This window comes from Typopeltis vanoorti, chromosome 1 (assembly GCF_054136105.1).
Source record: "Typopeltis vanoorti isolate ZY-2024b chromosome 1, IOZ_Tvanoo_1.0, whole genome shotgun sequence".
Taxonomy (NCBI): Eukaryota; Metazoa; Arthropoda; class Arachnida; order Uropygi; family Thelyphonidae; genus Typopeltis; species Typopeltis vanoorti.
The window spans coordinates 134,234,318-134,252,032 of NC_143549.1; the positions used below are offsets into that span (position 1 = coordinate 134,234,318).

The 17,715-nt window shown below is 33.9% G+C and overlaps 1 protein-coding gene across 1 annotated transcript in view; it reads left to right on the forward strand.

Annotated features, from left to right (window-relative positions):
- The window catches only part of LOC150110449 (proteoglycan Cow-like), a 200,455-nt gene that overhangs the window by 156,751 nt on the left and 25,989 nt on the right, over window positions 1-17,715 (forward strand). Inside the window, exons 7-8 of the mRNA XM_090399367.1 lie at window positions 5,077-5,193; window positions 17,378-17,584. Coding sequence (XP_090255493.1) covers window positions 5,077-5,193; window positions 17,378-17,584 — 324 coding nt within the window. The remainder of the gene's footprint in view (window positions 1-5,076; window positions 5,194-17,377; window positions 17,585-17,715) is intronic.

A 17,715-nucleotide genomic window follows, 5' to 3' on the forward strand; every position in this document is an offset into this window, starting at 1 on the left:
CCCATATACGGGAATAAAAAAAAAAAAAGCGTTAGCTTTTTTTTTTTTTTTTTTTTTTAAGAACTGAACTTTATTTCGCCTCTGATAGTTCCCCCCCCCCCCCCCCCGTGGCATTACTATCACACACCCGAGAACTGTTATGAAACATAGGTACAGTTTTTATTTAATTCGTTATTTTTCTCTAGTAATTGTTCCACATAACTTTAATTTTTCGATACTGAAACTATGTGGTGATTATTATAAATCAGACAATATACATTACTGGGGAAAGGTTACTTACTGCATTACAATGGATAATTACTATATGTGTCCTGAACTCGCTGATTTGCTTTTACATCATCGTACAGATAGTTATGGTACTGTAAATGCAAAAAGGCGACATATGTCTCTAGATCTGGCTTCAGGAAAGCTATCGAAGGGGGGAAATTCGAGCTTATCAGTGAGGGAAAGTCTTTGCACTACGTTGGAAAGACAAAAAAGATGTTTTTCTGCTGTCTTCCCTGCACAATCCATCAACGGGATCCGTGGAGAAGCATGGTTTGAAAAAAGAAAAACCCATTGCTGTGTGTGTGTGCATAGAACGACACTATGGGTGGAGTCGACAGGTGCGATCAGCAGCTATCATTCTACTCTGTAATGAGGAAACAGCATAAAAAATATTACAAAAAAGTGTTTGAACATGTATTAGATTTTGTTATTTGGAACAGTTTCCTCCTGAGCAATAAAAAAATGTTTGTCTACCATAACATATGTAGAATACAGAATAGAAATTGCGAAAGCATTGCTGCATGCACATGCGCGTTCTTCAGCAAGCAGAAAAACAGGAAATCCTGCCAGACATCTGAGGTTGAAGATTTTGGTGGTAGATTTTCCCGAAAATCTACCACCAACAGCTAATAAAAAAAAAACCTGCACGCAAATGTTATGTATGTAATAAAAAAAAAATATCAGAAAGGAAACAAAAATCTGGTGCCCCGAGTGTAAAACTGCTTTGTGTGTTTACACTTGCTTCAAGGTGTTCCACACTGTTCAAGAATTTTAAATTCTGAACAGTATGAAATAAAAAATGTTTGTTTTCAAGGCCATCAAAACAGTCCTTTTCAGGACTACAAATATTGATAGAGGGATACCTGAATGAACTGTTTCCTTTTCATCTTGAAGGCGAATTTTTAAGTTCTTTTTTATGACACAGAATGATATTTTCGAAGGAATAAAATATAAGACGAACTGGAATACTCTTTCCAGTTCCTCTGGAACTGGAAAGAGTATTCCAGGTAAAGTATTTCACCAAAAGAATAAAAAATAATGAAATAAAATCTACCCTATATACATATAAAATGATAAGCCTTTTTATGTCATGTTTTTCGAAACGTTTTGAAACTCAGGGGCTACCCTGAGTGTCGAGTCTTCAAAATTCGAATCATCAGAATTCAGGGGCGGAACCCCCTTTCGAGTTATCACAATTGAAGGAGAACTGGCCTACCAGACTGGAACACACGGGGTTGGGCATAGCCCCCCCCCCCCTAGTTAATAAATGAAAATATAAATAATAACGGGAACATTTTCACCTTGCCAACACTCAATATTGATGTGATATGGGTTCCAAATTTCTTGTTTCGGAGATATATATTACAAAGTTTTGTAATAAAAATTTCTGCTACAAGTTTGACATAATCAACAATATTATTACTACCTTATTTCTGTTTCTCGTGTGGGAAAAAAATGGTAAAATGTCACTCTTATAATTATGTGAGATGTTATAATGGCAAAAATAGTAAGAAAAAAGTCATTTGCACTTTATCTTCAAAACACAAAGAAAGAACATTGTAAATTCATAATGGCAAAAATAGTAAGAAAAAAGTCATTTGCACTTTATCTTCAAAACACAAAGAAAGAACATTGTAAATTCAGCCAGTGGAAAAGAAAATACTACATATTTTTCTTCTGTTATCTGATTTTTTTTTCTTGTAGTACAAAGAAGAAATCACTGCATATAACATGGAGTCTGCATGAGGGAAAAAATCTGGAAATTGTTTACATTATAACGAATAGAGAAATCGTGTCAGAAAAATTATTCACATAAGATTCTAATCTTAGCAGACATAACATTTTCTTCTAGATTACATATCTAAAGTAACTGAACTTTTGCTACTATTTTACACTAAAATGAATGGGTATGTTCCCCAAGTGATTTACGTTTGTAACAGCTGTCTTGCGAACGATTTATGAAATAAATTATCTGGAATATCCGCAGATTGATTAGGTCTATACCCACCCCCCAAAAATAAAGATTATGAAACACATATGCACCTTTTCTTTGAAAATAATTCAAATCCTCTTTTTCAAGATAATTGTATGATTTAATTTCTAATTTTTCGATAATAAAAGTGAAACTGATCATTATAAATTAAGCAATTATTTTGGCATAAATAATGTATAAGCATGTAAACGAAATGTCAGTATTTCTGTTAGGATATCAGTAATCAACAATCGAAAAGGAAACGAGACATTCTTGACATATTCTGCACTACAGCCTGAGGCACTTTAGTGCGACTTTAGTGTTCTCTCCTTTCTTCTCAATAGCACTGAGAGTAATAAGCCTTCAACTTTTCCTCCAGCTAAGAGGATATTACCAAGTATTTATAAGATGTAGATTATTTCAGAAATAGCTTACAGTGGCAGAAGTAATATTTAGATTTTTTTAAAGAAAAACAAACAAAAATAATACTACTGAACTTTCTTTTGTGTGGTATGCATATAAATAATTTTGCATGGTGAAAATATAGCATATTATTTCTAAAATTTCACATAACAAAAATAATACTACTGAACTTTCTTTTGTGTGCATATAAACAATTTTGCATGGTGAAATATAGCATATTATTTCTAAAATTTCACATAATTTCAGCGGACAGTAGAACAGCTGGTTTTAGATTGCAAATAAATAGAACAGAATTAGAAGCTTCACGGTACAATCTGATTGCCATATATCTTTTGTCAAAATGGTAAAATGAAGTAATTGATTTTGAATACTGTCTAGAAAAGCATTCAAACCTGTATAGAAATTAAGAGTAGTTATGCAATTGAGTTCCAGGAGAGAATAAGGAGGTGGGGGGGAGCATTAGAAAATCTTCAAATTGAGCAAAAATTTTGAATCATTCCGTATATGATATTTTTCACATATTTTCAACATATCTACGAGGATATGCATTAGATATTATCGTAATATGCATGATGCAAATAAATAAATAAAGACCAAGGCGAAGAATACTGCTAAAATATCATTGGATATAAATTTTTGATACCAAAAAGACAATCGGAAACAGAGTAATGCAATTTAGCATTTTAACGGTTTTTTTTTTATTTTGTCTTTATGAATAACAAAAAATCATTTCTAAAACTGAAATGTGATGATCCATATAATGCTATTTGGCTAGAAACAAAAGCAAAAGGACATATTTATTCCAATAAATATTATTTAAAAATATAAATATTTGACATAATATTTTCAAAGCAAACATTTGAAAATTCTGAAATTCGAAAAAAAATTATTCAATTATTATATGTAAAGTGAAAGAACAATCAGTGCCACTCTTCTGGTGCACTGATTTGTAGAATAAAATACACAAAATTTACTATCACTAAATAGATTCATTGCAAAAGCTGATCAGTGGTCATTTCAGGATTGATTTTTTTTGCATATGTGAAATTCGTTTCAATTTTTGGGAAGAGACACAATAAATCATTTTAGAGGCAAGAAAGGTCATATAACTTAGGACAGTAAATGAAATTCTAAGCAACACAATAGATGTAAAGACAGGGGGACACAAAGGTCACTCAGCAACAGTTAATCCACTAATGGCTATAGAATAGCCGTAACGAGATTAACGGTGGAGGAAGGTAATGGCATAATAAAAGGTAGAATGCCGACGAAGTTTTGATCCACGAAAAAAGCTAGGGAGAGCTGACTATATCATCCACACCAGCCGGTTGGGAGGTTAAGTCAGTAAGATATTGGAAGAGTCTAATAGTAATTGTAGAGAGGCAAGATTATAATTAAACTAAACCAAATATAAAGAAAAATAACGACATAGCAATGGTGCAGCCCTTGATTCTACCCAGATGAATAACAACCTTAACTACAATTTGTCAGATTCACATAGCTCTGCTGTTCTGTGCTGACATTCTCGCGAGATCACATGCACTTATATAAATGTAGCTAGAACTGAAGTGCAGAATTGAACTTAACTGTAGTTTTTTTGATAGCTCTGTCGTTGTGGTGTGTAATGTTTCTGTCGGTCTTTTTTGTATATATCTTTGTACTTTAACACCTGATGAAGTTGGCTTACCAACGAAACTAGATGTGTCCGTATTAAACTTTTATTCTTAATTATCTCGGGGATTAAGTAATTAAAATTATTGAACATATATATTTATTATATTAATTTTTTTCATGTTAAATTCTGTTTATAAAAACTTAGGAAAATCATTTATGTATACACTTAGCAATTCAATTTTTCTGTTTTGTCTGTGTTAATTTTATTGTTTGTTTTTTCACGAAAACTTTGATTTTTTTTTTTTCCCATCTATAGTAATATTGCTGTGGCTAGACATGCTTTGGGGGGGGGGGGAATTGTAGTAGTTTGGTAAGCTGTTTCAGTTTGGTTAAAATTAGACAATTAGACAACTTTTATTATTACAGAAAATGATGTTTTATAGCATTGCCAAATCTCATAAAATGGTTGACATTTTAATACCAAGATTGATTTTCACATGTGTAGACACTAGAAAGCATCCATGTGAGATAGATACAAAAACAATTGCTATAATAATTTATAATACACCCTGTGGGATATTAATTATATCCAAAAATAATAGTTAGTGCCATTCTGACTTTTTAATTAAAATTATCATTTTGCATGTGAGACTACATGCAAGTTTTCATTAATTAATTACAGTAAACTTAACTGTGACTTTTTTAAACTTTCTCTAAAGCAGATTGAGAATAAAGTTTTTAATGATTTTTTTACTTTCGAAATATGTGATGTTTACTTTTTTTCTCTCCCAAACTTGCAGGTTGCTTAGATGAAGAACTCCGTGCAATGGGTGATCGTCTTTTAGATTGGTTCTCAGTCGTCATGTCAGACCATCGGAGAGGACAGTCCCGTCGTAGAACTTTTCGTTTAAGCTATAGTCAGTATGCAAGAGCTCAATAACTTAAGAAAAATATTTAAGCTGAACATTTTTTAGAGAAACAATTGATACATATTGTATTAAGTGTGTTTTCATATACAGTTACTTCTAAACAATTCAAACCCAACTTCCAGGCTATGGTCTGAATCCTGCTGTAGATATTTGGTAATGCCTTTAGGTGGTAGACGAACTTCGTTGCCCAGTGTGAGATGACTGCCCTGCTTATTGGCTTGAAGTGGCTTGAAAAGTTTAATGTTTCATCTTTAAAGCAGAGTTTCAGGATTACTAATTGTTAGCTCATTTATGGTGCTAATATTACTAATTTTTTTTAATGGGTTGGATTCACATATATATATATATATATATATATATTATTATTTTTTTTTTTTTAAGTAATCTGAAAGTTGGCCAGGTTTATTCATTATGGAATTTTTGCTGTTCCGCATGTGGGATAATATAGTGAGCCAAAGTGTAAATTTTGAAACTATATGTAGCCTGTGCCTCTAGTTTAATAAATATTAATACAAATATAAATATGATTAGGAGCATGAATATGAAACTGTTGGAATACCATAATATAGCGTATATCATGGTATTGTAATTGAACTCAAGTGTAATCACATATTATATACAGAATGATTGGAGAGTAAAATAAATTTAACTGGAGAATAATACCATGGGGAAAAAAATCTCACTCTTAAAACAACATATTCACACAAAATAGATAGACTAATAGAAGTGATTCAGATATTAGTTATCTCTCCTGGATCTCTCAAATAAGTTAACTTTTTTCCCCCTGGATCTCTTTACTTCACTTGGCAGAAGTAAGAAATTCAGGAAAAACTAGAAACTTGACATCAAGAAGGATGCACACAAGATGGGTTTAATAAAGAAAGAAACATACACTATAAAATATATAGGGAATAGAATAAACAGGTAAAGACAAAGTGGAAAAGAAAGTTTCCACTTTGTCTTTGGAAAGTGGCTTTACAGTTGAAAAGTCATGTAGAGATAACTTATATAATGAGACAATGGAGGAAACATTGGTAATGAAATGAATTTAGCTTTTATTATTATTACACCCTCCTTGGAGTCGGCAGACCCATCATGGGAGGTTCATGCAACTGATAACTGATTGGTGTCACAAGTGAACATATTTGTATATTTGAGCTGTGTTAAGAAAAGTGTTTTTAAGCAGTGTATAGTATGTCATTTTATCATAAATTGTGCTTCATTTTTTTATGCTGGATACAAGTGTCCTTCAGTAGTGTTTGTTGTTGGAAGTTTATTTGTGGTTTTCTACTTGTTTGTTCATTCTGCTTCTGAAAATGGCATCTGTAAAGAAGTGCATATCACGCCATGGAAAGCTTCAGCACAAAGATTGAGTTCTGCCTTGGATTTTTCCCAGTGGATGCATTGTGAAAATTGCTTCATGTATGCACCAAAAAATGTGAAAGATTATGGATGTGGAAAAGATATATGATAATCCCCCCTCCCCCAAAAAAAAGTACTACAAGAATTAATAAAATTTATAAAAACACTATGTCAAAATAATCATTATCAAATAAAATAAGGAAATCAAATATCTGGAGAGTAGAACATCTAGCAAATGCATCTCTATTCACAGATTATCTAAATAGGATAGTGGAAAAATGTAATATGAAATCAAAGAATGGGTATATCACATGAGAATGGACGTATATTCTCCTTGTTCTTTGTAGGTGATCAATATTAATCAAACAGGACAAAAGATCTTGAGAGATTTAAATGTAAAACATGAAGTGGGAGTTGAAACTTTAAAATGACAAGATTTCTGTAAGCTGAACATATGGAAAAGATCTGCAAGAATAGAGAAATGGTAGATAAAGGTGAATATATTGAATATTTAAGATCTGTTTTTATTTATTTATTTATTTTATATTGATCACATATGCAAGAGGTTGGGGGACCTATAAGCACATCTGTGCAGTGTGTGGGGGTGTAGAGGAGGGCATTAATAAACTTCTGTCTCAGTCCTTATATCCCAAACAACTACAACTTGCAACTCTTGAAAAAGTTTCGGGTTGTAGTTGTTTGGAAATACACCATGAGAAAGACTGTTCCAGAGTACAGATATGGATGGAATAAAAGAGGAAGAAGAGAAGCAGGTTTGATATATTTGCAGTTGCACACTAAAGGGATGGTGGAGGAATAATGGGTGCCTATTCATTGGAGTAGTGACCATGGAAATAACTGTAGAATAGACACAGTGCTGAAAACTGTGCCTGTGAGATAGAGGTTGAAGTGAAGAGATGGATCATCTATGAGCCATGTCAGTCAAGTCAGTATGTTATCTTCCAAATCTGTTGACAGATTTAATTTGAAGGAGAATGAGTAGGATAATTCCGGTGTTGGACATGAGGAAGAAATGAACAAGAGAGTTAGTGGTGATTGTGGGGACAAATGATCTAAGTGGACATAAGGAGCATGTGAGGATGAATATCAGGTTATTGAGAAGAGTGAAAGATAACAGTGTAGTGGGAAAGGTTGTCAGTATGTTGCCGAGGTATGACAATGATGAATTGCGACGGAGAGCTAAAATCATGAATGGTATTTTAGCGGAGCTGTGTGAAGAGAATGGAGTACAGTTTATGGATGTATAGCATGTGTTTGAGGAAAGAATGAAATTATACAGGCGTGATGGGTTGCATTTTAATGGCTTTGGAGTGAGTGCACTGGAGAAAGTTTTGCTGAATGGAAGTACAGTGTGTGATGCATACAAGAGATAAAGTGAAAAATCAGAAGAGTGGTATTGAAGAGACTGAAGTGCTTGCAGTGAAAACAGTAGTAGTGTGAGAGATGAAAAAAAAAATACAGGAATGCAAGAGGAACAGGGAAATGGGGGCAGGGGGAGCCTGGTTTTACAGGGAGATGGCATAAGGAGAGTGGATGTTAAAAGTGGCAGTGAATGTGTGTGTATGAAGATGGGAGTATATTGTGATATCGATAGGGAAGTTGAGACTGAGCAGATATATGTGGTAAGTGGCGATAAAGGTGATTGGGCAAGTGTGGTGGGAAAATCGCAATCAACAAATAGCTTGGATAGGACTAGTTATGGACCTAAAAATAAATTACTGTATTTGTTTATAAATGCCAGAAGTATCAGAAATAAGGGAGATGAAATGGTTTCATTAATTGAGTTTATTTGCCCCTAAATCATTGGAATAAGTGAAATGTGGTTGAATGAAGATAATATTCTAGCGGAATAGAAATGGAAGGATACAGTGTTTTTGTGAGGAGGGAGGAGTGCTGCTGATGATAGCAGGGGAATTATGTCTACATAAGGTAGACATGAAAGAAGGAAATAGGGGCAATGTAATGTGGAGGTTGACAGGAAGGTATATTTGTTGGAAGTTGCTATAGGCCTGGAAATGTGTGATGAATAAATGTATGAACAACTTGGATTAGTGAACAAAAGAAGGGTAATTATTATGGATGATTTTAATTATGATAGTATAGATTGGAATGAATAGATAGCATTTGGGAATAAAGAAAATGAATGTCTCGAGTTCTTGAGAGATAACTATCTGAGGCAGCACATAAAGGAGAGAATGCGAGAATCGAGAGTTTATATCTCATCATTTCCATCAAAGGATGTAATTGTGAGTGTGATTACACTTTTCCCCAGTTGGTGAGAGTGATCATCTGGGTTACATGCAGACTTTCGCGAGGAAAGGATATATATGTGAAATTAAGATTGATTATGACAAGCTTAGGAGACAGTTTAGCATGGAATGAGGAGTTGAGCAGTAATGAAATAAATGCTGCTTGGGAACTGAAAAAGAAATACATAACAGCATCAATGTGTGAATGTATTCTGAAGGCCAAAATCCCAAATAAGGTAGGTGTGAAATGGATGAATGAGGAGCTTAAGCATAAAATCTGGAAGAAGGTACTTTGGAGGCAGTACAAGACGAATAATGGTAATCAGTTACATGAAGAGTATAAAGAACAAGCCAGGAGAGTGGACTCAGTAAGAAAAACAAAAATGCAGTATGAGCAAAAATTGGCAAATCAGACATAGAAAACCCTAGAGAGTTTTTTAGATATAGAAGAAAAAAATGATCATGGTAAGATGATGTTAATGGATGAAAATGGTAGAATGGTAACTGCTGCAGAAGACATGAGGAACTTAAGTGTAGAGGACATAGGAAAGTATGGCTTAATTGTGAGTGAGTAGGAGGTATTTGAGGAAATAAATAAATTTGATGACATATCACCATGCATCTTATGGGAATGTTCCAGAGAATTGACAGTAGCATTCATTTGCCTGTTTAAAGAGAGTTTTACAACAGCATTAGGTTTCAAAGAGAGTGGAAGGAGGGTAAAATTGTTCTATTGCATAAAGGTGGTGATAAGGCTGTAGCTTCAAATTATAGGCCAACTTGTATATCTGGAGGTGTGGGGAAAGATACTGGAGAGATTGGTGAGAAGTAGGATAGGATACAGAAATGGGTTGATAACAGCAGTATTCTCTGTGGTTATCAGCATGGGTTTGTTAAAAGGAGATTATGTTTTACTAACTTATGTACTATAACAAGGTGACTAATACCTTGTACAGGAGAGATGCACATACAGTTGTGCATTTGGATTTTGCAAAAGCTTTTGATAAACTGTAACACGACAAGCTGTTAAATAAATTGAAACAGACTTCTGAGTTGGATCAGTGACTGGCTGTCAGATAGGTATCAGAAAATTTTATATACTGCAGGGGTCAGTTTTGGTATACTGCAGGGGTCAGTTTTGGGACATTGTTGTTCAGTTTGTATGTTAATAATATTAGGATGGGTTTAACTTGCTGTTTGCAGATGAAGCAAAATTGGAGAGAGCAATGCAAAGTCAAGCGGATGTTATGGCCTTACAGGAGGACTTGAATAGATTACATAAATGGGAAAGTAAGTGAAACTATCAGTTCAATGTTGCAAAGTGTAAAATTTTGAGATTTGGTAAGCAACGATGGGATGCAAAGTATACACTTGGTGGGGACTTTAAAGGAAAGTAGAGGAGATAAGAGATCTAGGAGTGATGGTGGACAAGGACCTGAAATTCAGAGGCCACATTTCACAAATTGTGCAGATGTCACATCGGATAATGGCAATGATGCAGAGGACCCTGATATGCAGAAATAGAGAGGTTATGATGTCGTTGCATTAGGCCTTGATCAGGCCTCATATGGATTATTGTACACAGATTTGGTTGCCAGTTTTCATGGTGGTGATATGTTGGAAAGGGTCCAGAGAAGATTCACAAAGGTCAGTGGTCTTTGGAATGTGGAGTATGAGGACAGATTAGGAGAATATAAGTTGCAAAGCTTCGTGAATAGGAGGAAGTGGGGGGGGGGATATGATTAAGACATATAAGCTAGTCAGAGGTTGTTATCAGGTTGACATGGAAGAGATTTTTCATAGAATGGGAGTAGTGGGGGGGGGGTAGAACAAAAAGCCATTACTGGAAACTGTATAAGGAGGGTGTGAGCAGCATGTTCTTTGCTTGGAGAGTGGTTGGTGAGTGGAATGCATTGCCTGAGTGTGTTGTGAATGTAGACACATTGCATCAGTTTAAGTCACGGTCAGATAAGCATTGTGTGCAGTAGTGTGTACCTCCCACAATGAACCTCTGACTCCTTGGCGGTCAGATGTTTATAATAATAATGATATTCACTATTTTGTTCCCACCTGGTCTCAATGGTTATACTGCCACACCATCACCTCTTGGAGATTTTCCTTTTGGTAGATGTTTTATTGCCCCTATCACTGCACTTTCATCATGGATTCCTCCAATTCTGACCTTTCATGTTCTTCTTCAATATTAATATCTTTCTTCTACAATTCCTCTACCTACTCTTTCATCTGTTTTTCACTACTTCCTCCATCAAACTTTTTTTTTTTCCTGAATTACTTTTTGCAGTCTAGAATAAACTTCCTGTAACTTATCTTTATAAACAGATTTCTTGTAATGTTACTTTCTTCAATTTCCTTGCACCTTTTGTTTAGATGATTTTCTTTATCTTTCTTGGCCTTTTTCTGAAAATTTGCACTCAACTGTCTAATTTGTTTTTTGTTTTCCCAAAGTTTTATTTTCTTCTTTTTAATCTTTCTTCTTAAATTAATCAGATTCTTCTCTGCATCTCATACTGTGTATTTTGTTTCTCTTCCTAGTTCTGATTCTCTTCCTGTGTTATCCAAACTTGTTAACTTCTTTCCACTTTCAAATGTTTCGTTTATATGATTAAATCTGATAGTCCCTTTATTTCTTCTTTGTCTTTAATTCATGTCAGTATTTAGTCAGTAATTCATGATCCTTTCCACAGTGCACCAGGTAGTGCACTCTATGGAAATATGATTGTTGGTAACAAAAGGCAGATAACTTTCTGCCTTTTGTTGCCAACAGTATAATCTCTGTATTCATCATTTGGTGAAGTCCACTTATATAATTTTTATGTTGAAAGTAACTGTTTATAATGAAGAAATTATTCTCAAAACCTACAACATCCTTTCTCTGCCTCAGTGCTAAATAAAATTTTCTGCCTTGTTTTCTTCCACTTAAAGCATATTCTCTATTGATATTAGGTGGATGGAATGCAAAAGTGGGAGAAAAGAAGAACAAGACATTATTGGAAATTTTGAATCAGGACTGAGGATTGAAGCAGGAGAAAGTATAACTGGAGGTTTGTGTATACTGGACACCACTTGTTGCAATGTACTGTAAAATTCTGTCTGTTCACTTGTATCTGTAGTGAGTACGTACATTTGCATGAGTGGAACATTTACCAGATATACATTTGTTCTGATTTGGATTATACTATCAGACATTGGGTTGTCAAAATGGATTTTTCCTACTCTTTTGTAAATATGAATGCCACACAAGTTCTAAAACTTTCATGTCTATAGTAATAAATCTTAGTTATCAGTATCAAATGACTTATTCCTGTCCATGTAAGTTTACAAATTCTTGAAATAGAAGAAAAACCACTTCTGATCTTCTGAAGTGATTTGAAAAAGTTTCAAAAAATGTAAAAAAAAAATGAAATTATAAAAAAAAGAAATCCATAGGCCACTCACAGGCCATTCATGATACTGTCTACTCCCCCTCTAGCCAGCTCTACTTTCCCTATCTCTATATTCCCTACCCTACAACTCTCACTTATCTAGAGAACAGCAACCTCTCTAAGTGCCTGAATCCTTCTGTTTTCAGATGCAACCCACTTCTGGTGTACTCTCTTCTCTTATTAACCATACTCCAGGTACCCACATATTCCAGACCTTTCTTCCTACACATTGTCATTATCACATCAATCATAATTGCTTCTTCTCCTTGGCTATGTATTATCATATCAAGGCAACACGTTGTCTTTCCTTGTATACTTTTCTGTTGCACAACTTTTAACACTGATCTCATCTTTCACTATCTAATGCACACTGCTTCTTGGGTTATTTGTAACAATGAAGATATAATGATGGTTGTTACAAACATATTCCCTGCTGCTTCCCTGGAACACACTCTGAATCATCAAATCTACATTACTCCTCAATTCCGTTCATTCCTCTTTCACAGGCATCTGACATGCTTTTTTCCTCTCTCTCTCTCTTCTTGCTCTCTCACTTTGTCTTTATCCACACTCTTTCTTTTGCTCTCACATTCTCTGATCTTCTTGTTTCTTCTGTTCCTTGACTCTTATTCCCTTACCTTTCTCTTATTCTCACTCCTTTCTTTACTCTTTCAATGATTCTAGATTTTTTTCTCATTTCCATTTTCTCCCATGCTCTCATTCTCAACTTTCTCTTGCTTCCATTCTTGTTCTTCGTACTTAATCTTGTCTAAAATCCCCAAATTTCTCCATTTACCTGCTTCAGCTCATTCTTCATGCTTTCTAGTTCTTCTCTCAACACCTGTTTCTTCCCTCCCTGCTGTTATCTGATACGTTGCACATGTTCCCCACTTTCAATCACACTGACCATATCTCTCTCTGCCAGCACTTGTTTCCATACCATTACTTCTATTGTTACTAAAACCTGAGATAATTGTACTCAAGTCATTCAGTGCTTCCCATTTCAAAAATGTTATACTCACTGTTACTATCATGTTATCTAATGGAATTCTAGAGACCTTTAAAGTTATAGGATTCTACTTTTAACATTAAATGTGATTGATTGGTTTATTACACATATGGAAAAACTGGTATGAATACTAGAATGTGTAAACCATTCTTTGTATTTTTTTATTTTATTTTATTTTTTGATTTATCTTAAAAAAAAAAATACACAATCCATATAGATGATGGGTTGTGATCCATAAAGATGATGAATGACTGCAGATAATGTAATGTGCACCCTTGTCTCACACCTGATTTAACATCAAATCATCTTCCTGTGCCTCCTTCAATTCTAACTGTTGACTTATAACTCAAATGTAGATTATATATTTTGCACCATATAATTGTAGCATTTTTAACAGCTTTTCTCTTGGAATCTTGCAATATGTCTTTTCAGATCTACAAAACTTAAATAAATACCAATCCTTGTTATAATTCCATGAATTCTGGACTATTTGTCTTAGTGAAAATCTGATTCTGACAACTTCTAATAATGCAATTTTTCATAGCCTTTTCTCAAATATACTTGCATAAATCTTACTGCTCATCAGGGAAATTGCTCTGTAATTCTCACATTCAGTTTTATTTCCCATTTTATAGATGAGTACTATGAGAGCTCTACTCAAATAATCTGCAATTCTACCTTCTGAATTGCATAGCCAGTGTAAAAACTCTTATACTGTCATATTTGAGCATTTCTGATCGAACATCATGTACTAATCAAAAATCTGAAATCTCACATTTCAGATTTTTGATTGCTTTTTCTACCTCACATATTGATATGTACTCCTGATTATGTTCCACATGAATGTCTTCTACCCATGCTGTCACTGCTTGTTTCTAACAATCTTTATCTTCAGTTTTCATGTCATTATCATCTCTGATTCCTTTTATAGTACTCTTTCCTCTATTTCTAAACTTTTTCACTAGCCTCCAGTATACATCTGCTGCAATGTGCAGTCAGTCAGGTCTAGCTGACCGTGCCTTGGATACCTTGCACAGAATCAAATGGAAGAATACTATGCTTCACCATAACAAATGCAAATTTGAAAGACCCATTTTTTTAGAATCAGTAGTAAATTTAAAAACCAACCTAATCTTAATAAATATGGTTGTATTAAACTTTCCAAGATTTGGGAAACTTTGGGAAATTATAATTCTTAGGGCTCTTACCCAACAGCTAAGGCTAGCCAACATAGAACTTTCATAGGACTTTCAGTCTAATCTTTTCCACTTATTGTTTTGTGCATATTTGTATATTTTTTACAATTTATTGTTTCTCTGACAATATCTCAGTGACTGAGATGAAATATAGGTTTGATTAAATGTGTGTTTAATTATTTATTTGTACTGTTTATATACCATTACACTTTATAATGAATTCCAGCCTGCACGTAAATCTAAATGGTACAGTAAGTGGAAACTTCATTTATCAAGAGAACTTAACCAGCTAATCTTCTTGAAAAGGTGTAGGAACACAGGAATTTTATCTTCATGTGTTAAGTTGAAGATTAAATTTCACTCTTCTACAGCTCTTCATATCTGTGGGTGTGCTAGCTTTGCTTTACTGTGAGAACAGATCAGTTCAACATGTGCTATTAACGCAGCCATTAACTCTCTATAAGCAGAACTTTTATCAATTCTTAATCCTTAACTTTAGACTGAGCAGCCATTAACTCTCTATAAGCAGAACTTTTATCAATTCTTAATCCTTAACTTTAGACTGTTCTCTCCAATATATCAGATAAATTGACCCTTAAAGAATTTCTAAGAATAAAAGAGAAACCCATTAAAAAATATAACCATCTGTGTAGATCTTTTTCTCAGCCATAGAGTTTCAAGTTATTGTAAACCTTTCATCTAAAAGGCTTGACAATATAGCTGGTAGCATCTTTAACCTTGAACATAACTTTGCAGTAGTGCCACATTGAGTTCCATCTTTAGACATTATGTTGCGAACCCACTCCTACCATCACTAACAATATCAGGCCTGTAGCTAACATCCTCTCTCAAGCTTCATCATCTAGAAAAAATTGCTTTATCAGCCATATCTCTTCCCCGTAAATTACACAAAGATAAGTAATCATGAGTTGATAACTGTAATTCTACTTTTGGTCATCAGTGCTAGTGAATATAATCAAAAAATGAATGGGTTGCTCAGAGACTGCACTACTTGTAAACCATTGGACAATGATTCCACCAATTCTCAAATGAAATCATCAGAAAGGCTTCTTTAAAATGCCACTTCTTGGCCTCCTGAAATAGTTAAACTGTTTGGTCTCCCCACCTCCCAGATATACTGATTACCAAAAATTCATAAACTATAAGCATAAACCCCATCCCATAGTAGGCTACTGATTTTTCCGTCTTTTAAGTTAGCCAGACAGTTAGTTAAATCCTTAATCCCACTTATAGGTCATCTTCATTCCTCCTCTTGTATTAAAAATTCCACTCATTTCAAATCTTGAATTCAAAATTTAATTTTAGATTATAACAATCATGGTAAGCTTTGATGTCATCTCTCTTTGTACCAATATCCCTCTTTCTGACATTTTAAATTTACTAAAAAATATTTTCTCCTCCCTTAACATTATTGATCTTTTCAATTTTATTATTCATTCTTTACTACTTCATTTGGAAAGATACCATTTATAAACAGATTGAGGCCACAGTCATGGTCCATTTCCTCCTGTAGCCAATTATTATATGGAACATTTAAAAGAAAACATGCTTTTGATACTGCTATTCTCAAACCCTCTATCTGGCTATAGTACATCGATAATATGTTCTCTATTTGGCCACATTACTCAGATACATTAGACTCCTTCCTCTGCCATCTCAATAGACAGCACCCCAGAATCCAGTTTACTATAGAAAAAGAAAATAATAATAGCCTGCCTTTTCTAGATACTTTAATCGCACATCTTTCCAATGTGTGATTAAACACATTAGAAAATGTGCAATTTTTTCTTTCTTTCTTTCTCTGTCTACAGAAAAAATGACTTGCAAAAGCATGTTTGTTCTTTAGAGCAGTTCTGAATTATCTAACCCTTAGCCCACTTATTGTACTAATGTATTTAAATTTATATAGGATTCTCATAAAATAAATAATTTCTAACTCATGGGCACATGGATGTCACCATGTGCCCATGCACATGGTGACATCCATTATGAATATAAATCAATTAAACTTAAGCACCTCTCTGTCTTTATCTGGAAGAAAATATTTGTACTTTTGTACGTAGCAAAAATATTGAGAGATGGACATGCTGGCCACTCATAAAAACTGTATGAAATCATCAGGAAAGAGAGATAGACCAATCAATCAGTAATGATGCCTCATTGTGTGATAGAATACAGTAAGACTGACACATGCAGTTAACACAGATGTGATGAGTAGTCCTGCTGAATGTATGTAAGGCTTTAAAGTGGCACACAAAGTTCTGTTTTCACCTCTGCACATAAGTTCTAAATTTTCAGGTCCTGTATAAAATAAAAACAGAAAAAAAAAAGATTTACAGAAATTCAGCTGATTCTCATAAGAAAATTTTCATTCTTGACACGCTTGTGTGATAATCCTTCATGTATATATGTTTGTATGTATATTTGCCATGTATGTGTTCAAATCTCATTTGAAGAGAAGAATGTAGGTGGGGAGGGGGGGGGGAGAAAGAGAAAAAATGAGAGGGCAGTTTGTGTGACAAATATTGCATTGTCTTGTGTTCTTGTTTTGAAAAATATATGTTGGCAAAATTTTGAAAAGCTGATGGAGATAACACAGAATTTTTAGTATTCTATAAAAATACTGAGCAAGATTTTCAATAAAACATAATTTGTTTGCCCCAAATTTGGTTATCATTGAATTGAAAACAACCAATAGTTTCAGATGTAATTTTTTGATTTAGATTATAAAAGAAAATAATTCTACAAGGAGAGTTTGGCTGACTTCTATTTTCTCAGCAGCAAAAGTTGAATATATTTCTTAATTGTCATGATCTATAATTTCATCAATTCAAAGCAAAAATTTACTTTTTTTGTTGTTTCTATTTTTAGCTGAGCTTCCTGATTGCAAACGTGAAGTGAATTGGATGTTTCAGCACTTGGACACTGATGGTGACATAAAATTATCTCTTCAGGAACTCTATGATTTAGAACATGATGACCGAGAACATTGTTTACGTCCATACCTTTTAGACTGTGATGTGGACCGTGATACAGTCCTTAGTCCATACGAATGGTGTTCCTGTTTTGACAAGTCCCGTTAGTAAAGAATTACTGAACTTTTTTGTTTTTTCTGTAATGTGTGTATATGGATACACATATACATACATTACAGAAATATAGATAACAGAAATATGTGTATATAGATAAGTTTTTTTTTTAATTAATAC